Source organism: Musca domestica, unplaced genomic scaffold, assembly GCF_030504385.1.
Source record: "Musca domestica strain aabys unplaced genomic scaffold, Musca_domestica.polishedcontigs.V.1.1 135, whole genome shotgun sequence".
Lineage (NCBI taxonomy): Eukaryota > Metazoa > Arthropoda > Insecta > Diptera > Muscidae > Musca > Musca domestica.
Genome location: NW_026712181.1, coordinates 1,533,984 through 1,546,923, shown reverse-complemented (window position 1 = coordinate 1,546,923; position 12,940 = coordinate 1,533,984). Strand labels below are relative to the sequence as shown.

Sequence of the window (12,940 nt, the reverse complement as noted above, 5' to 3'; positions counted from 1 at the left end):
CCACACTTACTTGCCAATAACAATAACATTGTTAACAAGTATTTTGCCAATGTTCGTTCTTTGGCTTACATGCACACATACACACACACACATTCGAACCGTGTGACTGGCCCCCATGGCCTTTCTTGCCTCTCTCTACCAATGCCACCAGCACTTTTAGGTATTTTTTGCCATATTCTGCCCTCCCCAAATATTCAATATACATTCGATTTGAAATGTTTTCACCGCAACAACGAAAAACCACAACAACAAGTGAAAATTTCTTGGAAAACTTTTTGTTCGACGGTGGGGGCGATGGTGGGGAATGGAATATGAGCAGCAAGCATTTTCGGTGTACATTTAAGTCAAACAGGAAATTGAAGAATGAAATTACCACTAATGTGGTTTAAGTGTAAACTTTTCTCCATTGTTCTTTTCTTGTTAATTCGTTTGATATTTATTTTTATTGAAATTGAACAAAAAAAAAAAGTCGTGAATGTGAATGTGGGCCACCATGGTACACACATTGACGAATGTGGTCATTGTAAATTATGTTCAGCAAAAAACAAAAAATCACAACAATAAAAACAAGGAAACTTCTTCATTAACAATGTATTTAACAACTTGGAATTAACAAATAATTTATTGCCGTATTGGGGCAGAAATTACATCTACGAATTCCCCATTAAATATTTGGTTCTGGAAAACAAAGGTAGATTTTACAAAAAAAAAAAAAAAAAAAAAAAACGCAATACATTTTCGATTCTTTGAAACACTCTTTTGTCCAGCCGCTGTAGAACTGTTAAAAACTTCAGTGTTTAAAGCAGAAAACTTTGTAACTCTCTTAGCTTGAGGTAGCTGTGCAGTGCTCCTATTGCATTAAAAGTGTGCAAAATCTGAAGAATTGAAATTTTTATCCTAACTCCCCCAGAAATCGTTAAAACAGATATTTTCAAGTACCATCTATAAAACGGCGGACAAGATTAGCAATATTCGAAATAGGATGCAACATCGACATAGATATATTAATATTAACGGTACTCCATGTACTACAATCCCAACTCCAATTTTCCACTCAAAACATTTTTGGTGTTTATTTCGTTTTGAAACTTACAAGCAATGTATGTAATATCACTTTTAAATTATTTTCGTTCATTTTGATTAAAACCTAGTAGAAAACATTAAGTTCGGCCAGACCTATTAAAAGTTTGGTCTGGCCTCCACCCTCCCTCCACCATTAGATACAGAAAATATTTGTATACAAAAGTGTCTCAAGTCAAACGTGTTCCACCATAAAGTGTGTGTGTCCGTTGTATGGTTCTGCCGCCGGAACTAGAACCAGTTATGAACTATAAATACAGATTTTTGACCAATCCGTGGAAAATGTGGCAGAAATCATTAAAACATCGAATATTGGCAGCTACCATTCTTTGGGGTCTCCACTTGGACCTATATATACAATGTTTCGGACCTATGTATACATACAAATAATTGACCGATATCTACCATCTCCACAACAGATCTTCTGTTAGTAGAAACATTGGAATATGTTAAGTTTAGAATGAATCCAATGCTTATTTCCCACTTATTGAGATATATAACTATTCGAAATTTTGACCCGTTGTGGGGGAGGTATCGGAAGTAATGGACTGCTATATCTCATCTTCACACTAAATCTTTATACCCTACAACACTTTGTATTGTTGGTATTATACATTTGATTGGGTCCAAAATTATGTAACACCTAGAAATATTGGTTTCCCGCATAGGAAAGTATATATGGATATTCCTATCTCGCGGAGCTGAGTCTATCTAGCTATCCGTCCGTCCGCTTGTCCATGATAATTTGTAATCTCAATTATGGGCTGATTATCACGAAATTTAAAATGGAGGTGGGGATAGGATCAGAATAGATGATGGAAATGATCGCATACTATTTAGAGGTTAAAATGGACCAAAAACTGAAAATTTTTCTGATTTTGCAGTTGCTCCACAGGTCGCAATTATGGACCAATCGACGCAGAAGTTAGCATGGGGCTAGAGCTTAAGGCTGGGCAGAAGCCTTCCAATTTTGATGGTCATCGAGTAATATTTAGTAGGTGAAATAGGCCACAACATTTGTGTTAAATAAAAATCAAATTTTCCATTAAACCGCGAAAATATTTTTTTATCCCGGCGAAATCACAAATAGACGAAAAGGTTACCTCTGACCGTCACATAGATGCCGATAGTAAATATATCGGTTATATATAGCGAAATATATACAATGTTTATATACAAAAGAAGGGGATGTTAGTTAGAATGCTTATATCTCCAGAATGGCTGGAGCGATTTTGACAAATTTTGTCAATTCAAAATGCCCTCTTGGCATAAAAGAATAAACTCGAAAAAAAGCGGAAAAAAATATGTCAATAATGATGCTAATATAGATTTTGTAGTATTTTATGATATTATTTCATATTTTTTATCGCATTCGATTTTTTCAATTTGACTTTTAATATGAAGGGTATATTTTGTAATATTTTTTTCACCTTACAACACAGTTTGGGGTTTCTGATATATATCTGATATGTCCGATCCTCACGAAAATTTTCATAGGCTCAGAAGGGATAGGTCTGTTGTTTTTAAAGATGTTCGCAATATACTTAGGGATGTAAATGAACCAACAACAAAAACTGTTCCTGATTTTGCAGCCGTTATAAAGGTCACAAATAGAAACCAAAAGACACGAAATCTGGCATGAAGTCAGAGTTTAGAACAGCGGGTAGAATGGCTCACTACTTTTGTGTGAAAAAAATACCAACATTTCCATCTGAAACGCTGAAAATAACTTACAGGCGAAATCCAAAATACACAATGGCGAACTTCTGGCTTTTGTATGCTGATTTCCTTGACGAATATAGCTAAATATCGTAGACAATCAAAACCTATAGATACGATTAAATTTTGATATATAGGGGGCCTCTGACTTTTGGAGATGATCGCAAAATATTTAGGGGTTCAAACTAACCAAAAACAGAAAAAAAATCCTGATCACAAAATCGACACGGAATTTTGCATGAGAAGAGAGTTAAGGACAGGGAAGAAGTCTAGAATTTTGGACGGCCATTGGAAAATATGTAGTTGTAAAATAGACCACAACAACAAACAGCACTACGGAGTGCGTAAATATTGGGCAAATGTCCCTGGTCAAAATGCTAAGGGTAATATCTGGAAAGTGCTCTATGAGATGATTTCAGAAGCGAAATCTTCCAAAATGGATTTGGACATGAGGGGGCTTCTAACATATTGTAGTGTTGTAGGGTATCACATGGTCGGCCGCGCAACAATGTTATATTCCACACAAAAAGTCGTTATAAGGTCGTTAAGATAGTTACAATCGAAATTATATGTTCAATTCTATTAATAACTATTTTTCACCGGAATTGTTTCAACTATGCTATTTGAAGTTCGTTATGGACACTACCGTCTAAAACAGAAAATTGTCTGTGCAGGACTAATTCATCGTATAGCCCCCATATAACGTTGTTTCAAATTTGGTATGTGGAGTTCCTAATGGATACTACAGCCTGTGACAGGAAATAGTCCATAAAGGTTCAAACTTTGGTATAGTCCTCATATAACTATTTCTCCAGTATTTTGAAGGATGTCACACTTTTCGCCGGAATAATTTTAAATTTGGTATTTGGAGTTCGTAATGGGTACTACCTCCTATGATGATTTTAGCCACATTAATCTACAAATCCAAGAAAAAATTATGGCAAGTACGATTTTTTTTAAATATTTATTTAGATATTTTAAAAATATTTTAATTTTTTGAATATTTTTAAACTGTAGATCATTTAAAACTGTGTTACAGTCACAGATACTCAGCCATATGGCTCGTTATACTCTTAGCCAAATGGCTAGAGAGGGTATATATCATATGATTCGGCCAACACATATCTCATCGAAATAACGGTCCTTCCAAAGAGTGGAATTTATTTAAAGTTCGATTCGACCGAACTTAGCTGCTTTTTATAACCTCCACCATAGTATGGAGGGTATATTAAGTTTGTCATTCCGTTTGTAACACCTCGAAATATACATTTTAGACCCCAGAAAGTATATATATATTCTTGATCAGCATAAAATTCTCACTCTAGCTTCCGATCGAAATGAATTAGGTTGGTAAAACTTTACTCACATGTGTATGATGTCTGCAGGACCTTGGGTATTTAAAATGTAGGTCCACATTTCTTTCAAAATTTGGTATTTGAAGTTCGTAAGGGATAGTACAGCCTATGACAGAAAATTATCTGTGCAGGTCCACGTCTTCATATAGCCCCCATATAACGGTACCTCCCGATATTCGGTACTTTGATGATTTTATCCACATTATTCACCAGAATTGCTTCAAATTTGTTATTTGAAGTTCATAATGGTAGAAAATTGTCTGTGCAGGTCCACGTCTTCGTATTGCCCCAATATAACGGTACCTCCCTATATTCAGTATTTTGATAATTTTAGCTACATTGTTCAACGAATTGTTTTATTCAAGTTACGCATTATAATATTGTAATGGTTTATGACTAAAGTTGCCTGTGCAGATCCAAGTCTACACGACCCTAATATAAAGGCTACATTCGGTATTTTTATGATTTAACATAATTTTTATTTTATTTATTTACTTATTTATTTATTTATTTATTTTTTTTTTTTTTTGAAATTTGCCAAAATTGTTTCAAATGTTGAAGAGTATTCAAAGATCGGGCCGAACGAACTTAGAGCTATTTTACTTCTTTACTTGTTTTAGTGTTATATTGAAAATGTTTGTCACACTTTCTCGATTGAACTATAATATGGTACGGTACCGTACCCCAGATTTTAATTTAAGTTTTCCTTATGATGGAGGATATAAGTAGTTTGACTCAATCGATTTCAATTCTTTAACCAAAATATCATTGCTTACGCAAAATACCTCTGAAATTCTTAAATTATTTTGAAGTGATTATTTATTTTGAAGTGATATGGTTTTGAAATAATTTTCAAATTTTTAAAATGATCCCATTATTTCATATTAATTGGCATTCTAAACGCAATACGATATTCTAGCATATACTGTGTTATCGAAAAAAAAGCAGACCAGCACACAGCACCTTTCTTTACGTTCCGGCAAAGTCATAAACCATACCAAGTTTGTAGGTTTCCGAAAACAAATGGCTTCAGGTAGGACATATACACCGAAAAATTTAAATTCAAGTGAATTCGAGTGCATAGGTAACCCAAACTAATAGATTCATTGCCCATGTTGTTATTGCTGCTGCAGTTTTTGTTGTTGTTGTTATTATTGCATCCACATGATGATGGAAACCCGGAAAAAATGTTCCCCAAAAGCTATGTGCAACCAAAGCTGTGCACATAATAAACCTACATTCAAACACACTCATACACACATATATTTGTCTAAGTGCCTTTTGTGTACTCGATATGATTGCATATGTATTGTATGTATATAGATATGTGCATATGTGTACATATGTATGTACGTACATGCCCATCTGTATATTGGACAAATTAAACTAGGTCAGGTCTCTTACACGGCTTGTAGAATTAGACGAAATTGTGGTCAATGAATTCGCCACAGCAAGGAAATGAGTGGATAAAACTCTGTGCTTAGAAAGAGAGGAAGAGAGAGAGAGAGAAAATAGACTTCAACACGAAATCGGTTGTTTGCAAATCCATGTCAGCACACAAGAGAGCCTGAAAATACTCTTACAATTTATTCTCTTTTTTGGATGAATTAAATTGCGTAGTGTGGTGGTGAGTTTGCGTCCAAATATATGCTTTTACAAATTCGCCCCTAAATGTATGCTGTTGAATTCGGAGTAAAGTTCATTGTCTATCAGCTGTGTGTAAAAGCTAACGTATGTGGAATTGTTTGGCTTATCGCGTGTAAAATCTCAAAAAAAAAAAACAAAAGCCGAAGAAAACAACATCGATGACAAGAATGGTTTCTTCTTGTTTTTCGTTACATTTTGAAAGAAGTGAAATACAATATTCCTCTTTTAAGGCTGTTGCTCCCAAAAACTGGCTCTACCAGTGCCATTTCTGTTTGTGTTGTTCTTGGTGTTGCGTTTTTCGGTTATAAATATAATTTATGCTTTATATTTGGGGCTGTAATTTTTATTTCGGTCTCCATATTTCATTAATAAAAAATCGCGTGTTAATGGCTTCTTTAGCAAAAGGGCTGATTTTTTTTCGCTGTTTCATACAACTGCTTGTACACTTCTTCGCCATACATGTTTGGTGTTGTTGTTGCTGTTCTTGTGAGTTTTCTTCGTCTATGCCATAAACAACAGAAAAGCATGTTTCATGTAACTTTATTGCAGTCAACCAGCAGCCAAGTCATATTTTAAAATTTTCTACTTATGATATTGATATTGTCGGTCTCGGGGTCATTTCAAACATAAGCGAAAGCATGGACGTACATATAACCTCTCTAAAATATTTAAGTTCAATTTTTCAGTTTTTTGCTAACGACCCCATCAAAAGCTGGTGTAAGCTACGCCAATGCCACCTCAATTGCCTAAAAATATTTGCTGTGATTTGTTTATCTGAGCTTGGCAAAAATCGCATGTCCTTTGTCGGGTAATTCCTACCACTTATGGTGTAAATTTGTACACGAATCTATAATTTTGTCATATTATTTATATGTGTGCCTGCTTTGGTGGCAATATGTAATGAGGGTAAATTAGATAAATAGTGAGTTTTGGTATTTTAGGTCGAGGACAATTTCAGAAATTGTCAAAATTTCTCGAAATACCAATTTCCAAAGAAACTAGACTGTAATGGCAAAAATAATACGTTTGCGTTGCAATTGGCGGTACAGAAAACTAGATCATTTAAAATGGGAACAAATAAATTTTATAGATGTATTTGATTAATTTTTATGGTTTTCTTAAGGGTCAGTACCGAAAAGAAAGGCAAATTTCATTTGTAGATTTCTTGAAGAGGATTCGGTGCTAAAGTTAGGGGAAAACAAGTAAACAAGCTGTAAGTTGGCCGGGCCGATCATTGAATACCCTCCACCATTCGAAACAAATTTGGCATTTTCAAAAAAAAAAAATTAATTAATTAATTAATAAATAAATAAATCCGTTAAAAATTCTGATAAATTCTTAAAAATTCCGAATGTCGTCTGAACGACGACGTGGACCTGCATAGGCAACTTTTGTCATAAGCCATTACAATATTCTAATGCGAAACTTGAAAAAAAAAATTCGGCGAATAATGTAGCTAAAATCAACAAAATACCGAACATATGGAGGTACTATATGAAGATGCAGGACCACATGAGACAATTTTCTGTCATAGGCTGTAGTATCCATTACGAACTTCAAATACCAAATTTGAAACAATTCCGGTGAACAATGTCGCTGAAATCATCAAAACACCCAATGTCGGGAGATACCGTTATATGGGGGCCATCCGAAGGCGTTGACCTGCAGGGACCCTTTGGTGATAGGCTGCAGTATCCATAAGGAACTTCAAATACCAAACTTAAAACATTTCCAGGGAATAATGTCGCTTAAATCATCAAAATACCGAATATCGGGAGGTATCGTTATATGGGGGTTATATATAAGGCGTGGACCTCCACGAACAATTTTCTGGCTAAGGATGTAGTACCCATTACGAACTTCAAATACCAAATTTGAAATAATTCTGGCGAATAATGTCGCTAAAATCATCAAAATACCGAATATCAGGAGGTGCTATAATATGGGAACTTCAAATAGCACATTTGAAACAATTCCGGTGAATATTGTCGGTAAAATCATCAAAATACCGAATTTTGGGAGGTACCATTATTTGGGGGCTATACCAAAACGTGGACTTAGATGACCCATTTTCAATACCCAAAGTCCTGCAGACATAGTACACATTTGAATAAAATTTTATCAACCTTCTTCATTTCGTTCGGAAGCTAAAGTGATTTCCACAGACGGACAAACGGACAGGCGGACGGACATCGCTAAATCGACATAAAATGTTATGCTGATCAAGAATAGATACATTTTGTGGGGTCTAAAATGCATATTTCGAGGCGTTACAAACGGAATGACAAACTTAACATACCCTCCATACTACGGTGTGGGGTATAAAAATTGGTGGCGACCAAAAAATGGATTTGGAATTTGGCCAGGAAAAATGAATTCTAAACCATCGTGAGACTGCACCATGTTTTCACCTCCCTATACACCTTTTTATACCCTACACCACAAATTGGTCAGGGTATTATGTCTTTGTGCATTTGTTTGTAACAGGCAAAAGGAAACGAGATAGACCCATAGTTCCTTTTGATGATCTGCATAGAATCACATTTTGAGTCGATTTATCCATGTCCGTCCGTCCGTCCGCCTGTCTATGTATTGTTGTAAACAAAGTACAGTTCGCATTTATTGCCCTGTCCAGATGAAATTTTGCACAAATCATTTGAAATTGGAGATAATCGGTCAAAATTTAGATATAGCTCCCATATATATCTTCGTCCGATTTGCTTTTTATTGTACACCAAACGTGTAATATCAGCCCGAATATTATGGAATTTTGCACATACAACCAAATTAGGCCCGAAAATAAATAGGCCAAATTTGATCGAAATCGGTTCAAATGTAGCTATAGCTCCCATATATATTGTTTATCCGATTTGTTATTTTTGTCCTGCGCAGCCGTAATATGTACTCTGTAACAAAAATATTTGGGGAAATATATCAAATGTAGCTCAGAAATACCGTTGCTAAATTTTATAGAGATCGATTCAGATTTGGACATAGCTCCCATATATAATTTCGTCCGATTTACTTTTTATTGGGCACCAATAAAACCAAATGGGATGGAATTTGGCACTTACGACCTGATATCATATATACTGTTCATCCGATTTGTTATATTTGTTACCCTCAGCCGTAATATGCACTCCGTACAGCTCAGAAATATCTTTGCCAAATTTTATGGAGATCGGTTCCGATTTGGATGCAGCTCCCATATATATCTTTATCCGAATTCAAATTTATTTTGCACCAAATGTGCAATACAAGTCCGAATTTAAAAGATACAAATGCTTCGGCATATTTAGTCCTTTGAACTTTAAATTAGAATTATAATCATAGGGCGTATGATTGAATTCTCCCATAAAATCTGTTAATTGTTATTTGGAGCTCTACAAAATTAGCAAAACGGTGTAGGGTATCAAAAAGTCGGCCCCGCCCGACTTTAAGACTTTCTTTATTGGTTTGATTTGCCCTACCAATAATCACATAAAAATCTAGAGCTCTGGCGTTACCCGTTCGCTTGAGATTCTTGATTCAGCCGTTTCGTGTGGACAATGACAATGCAGTTTTAGGCTTAAACAAGTAAGCAAAGGCTACAGTAGAGCGGGGCCGACCATTGAATACCCTACAACACTATAATAAACCATACAGTTTATATAGGCAAGATACTCGAAAGAATTCCACAAGATATTGTGACAATTAATAAAAGAAAACCATCAGGTTCCGTTCTCTAATTTTCGAATAATAGCAACTTAAACTAATTTGCTCATTTCCAATTTATTGGTAGATGTTGCACTTAAATGGTCTTCCTAGATCTGGAAGCAATATTGGTTTTTGACTGAAACGCATCTATATGAGATACAGACATTTGACTATATTCTTCAACGAAATCAGCTTTAACGAAATAGTCAGAAGTGCGTATTTCCAGTATTTGTGTCCAAAAAGTCACTGGAATGGACATTTTCGTATTTTGTCTACAAAAGTTGGCAAACTATTTCACACATTGAATACTTTTGGATGGCCATCCAAAACTGCTTGGCTTTTGTAATGTCCGGTAACCCCCATTCAAATGTGCGTGAGAATCGGGCGATAATTACGACCTGCAGACAATTTTGCAGTTTTTTGGTCCATTTCAACCCCTAAATATATGGCGATCATCTCCAAAAAGAGTAGGCTTTTATTCTGACCCTCATCTTATCTCCATGCAAAATTTCGTAAGGATCGGGCCATAAATGCGATCTGTATATGATATCCTGATATCCTAACTACTTAGTTTTGTTAGCTGTAGAAATATTATCAAATGTTTAATTCGAAATGAAAATATGCCAAAAATATGACAAAATTGAAAAAATATGAGAAAATTTTACAAAATCAATATTTTCATCTTTAGAGAGATATTTTTATGCGATTTTTTTAGACGTTTTTTCTTTCCTGCCAAGAGGCCATTCTGAATTAATGAGAACTGTCGAAATCAGTTCAGCCGTTCTCGACATGCAAGAGATCTTTCAAGCATATCTTCTTTGATAGACATATATATCGCACATATTTTGCTATAAATCCGTTTTGTTGGATGTTAACATCAATGTAAAGATCAGAAGTAACCTTGTCATGGCTTTATGATTTCGCCGGGATTTAAAATATTAAAATTTTGAATTTTTTCAGCACAAAAGATATGGTCTATTTTACCCGCTAAATATTATCCGATGACCACCCAAATAGGTAGGCCTCTTCCCCGCCCTAAACTCTAGCTACATGCGAAATTCCGCGTCGATTGGTCTATAATTGCGACCTGTATAGCTACTGCAAAATCCGACATTTTTTCAGTATTTGGTCCATTTCAACCCCTAAACATTTGGCGATCATCTCCAAAAGAAATAGGGTTCTATTCTGACCCCAGACCCACCTCCATTCTAAATTTCGTGAAGATCGGGCCATAATTGCGACCTGTAGAGTGATTACAAATTAACATGGACAGACGGACAGACGGACGGACATACATAGCTAGATCGACTCAGCTCGGCGAGCTAGGAAGATCTATATATAATTTCCTATATGGGAAACCAATATTTCGAGGTGTTACATAATTTTTGGGCCAATCAAACTTATAATACCCCCAACACATAGTGTTGTAGGGTATAAAAACAAATAGTTTTCAGCTAGGCTTCGTGACGCCTCAATGACATATTTGTTTACGCACAAAAATATTCGTTTTCGATTTGGAATGTTTTTATTTTGATTTTCATGAATTGTGAAAGAAGAACAACATTTCGAATTAAAATGACGCAATTACATCCCCCCTTTGCCAAAGAAATTCTTACAAACAGTACAAAGATCTCGGTGGCAAACTGTAAAAGTTTCTGATGATGGAATCGATGGTGTGATTACAGCAGTCATTTTTGTCAAAATATTTTGTTTTGTTTTTATTTGTCAAGATCAAAGATCATTTATTCTTGAAAACAGAAAAAAAAACTATTCAACAACGAACTCATAAGGGTTTCCCCATTAACGGCATGAGGTTCAAAACTAATCTCCGCACATAGTAAACAAACTAGAATTTCATCAATGACCAGCACCACCACCACCACTACCACCAATCTATAGTAAATGACTAATTCATTGAAATCAGATGTGACAACAAAAAATTTTCCAACACACACACACATGGGAATGTTTTCGATGAAATTCGGATGATTGGTCTTTACTTGGAAGAAGTCAAAACAAACGCACGAGTAATCAAAATAACGTAGATCCGTGGCGCCAAAATCACGTTCATTAATATAATGTAAACAACCTCAGGAGAATTCAGATAAGAAGACACAGAACGCTGTGGCTCGGCTTCTTGAAGGCTGCTCCTGATAAGACCCACCAGCAACTGCTCGGCTGATATGGTTCTCAACGATGGGTGGATCGGATGGATGCATGCATCTTTTATGTTTTTGTGGGCTGACCAACATACATATGTATGTGTGTGTGTACCGAGCTATGCTGTTATCAGCATTTCTTCTTTCTTCTTAGAAGCGACCTCTTCAAAATTCCTTTGCATCAGTTTGGCGGCGTTGGTGTTGGTAGTGGAGGCGGCGGCGGCAGCAGCATTGCCCATTTGAGGACATCGACAGACCGACGAGTTTAAATGTTGCATTTATTTGTTCGAAATGATTGATGGATTTTAATTACGCTTCAACGTTTACGTCAGAATCGAGCAAGATGGCGATAACAGCGATAGTGATTTGAATCTCGATTTGATTGGCTTGGCCGTTTATTTTTTCAATAAATACATATAACAAATATGTGCGTATTTTATTTATCAAAGACATAGCTCATCGTAAAACAGCAACGCCTTCTAAATTTAGTTCCGTTTCGTCCATTCACAAATTAAGATGAAATTCATTGGTGGTGTTCTTATCCTTGTGGCCTCCTCGTTGTTGGTGGCATTCGTGGTGTGTGACGAGGCCAGAGGATTTTTCAAAGATTCAGGTCAGTTTTTAAAGTGCAGCCAACCGAAATTTGTAACAAAAATAAATTTCTTTGTGAAAATTGAACATTTAGACCATCCTGGCAGATGTGTACATGAAGGATTATTTTTATTACCCGGCGAACAGGGCAAGCCACGAGGACAGTGCATGCTATTCCTGTGCGACAACAAAAACGGTTTTGGCAGGATTCAAGGGTAAATTTAAATCGCCTCTTACCAAATAAATAAATTAACAATCATTTTTTTGGAATTTCAGTTGTCCCTACAAAGCCCCCATGCCAAATTGCTCTTTTGGCGATTACATCAACATTGAAGCGCCCTACCCAGAGTGTTGTAACAAACATCAGATATGTCCCTGAACATTATGTGTAGAGTGTGTACGTGTGTTTGTTTAGTTTATAAATTATTGAAATATTTGTGTTTTAGTGAAAATAAGTTTAAGATTTAAAAAAATTAATATATGAACAATAACTGTAGAAAAAAAGTAAGAAAGAATTGTTTTTTTTTTTTTCTAAGTTACAGCAGAAATCTTTTTAAAATCGGTTTAAATGGATCTTCGCAAGTTCTCCAATGTATTTATAACGCTAATGACAATTAGAAAAATATATAAGTTCTTCAAAAAAAAGTTAAGATCACGTGACATAACAAAGTGTTTGTCAAAAATATTATTTTC

At 35.4% G+C, this 12,940-nt stretch overlaps 1 protein-coding gene across 1 annotated transcript; it reads left to right on the top strand.

The window, feature by feature from the left end:
• Positions 1 to 11,895: 11,895 nt before the first annotated feature.
• LOC131800969 (uncharacterized) lies at positions 11,896 to 12,755 on the top strand. The gene is made up of 3 exons (XM_059118873.1): positions 11,896 to 12,269; positions 12,342 to 12,462; positions 12,524 to 12,755. Exons 1-3 carry the CDS (start codon positions 12,173 to 12,175, stop codon positions 12,624 to 12,626), a joined length of 321 nt encoding a protein of 106 aa, XP_058974856.1. The 5' UTR covers positions 11,896 to 12,172; the 3' UTR covers positions 12,627 to 12,755.
• The last annotated feature ends 185 nt before the right edge of the window (positions 12,756 to 12,940 follow it).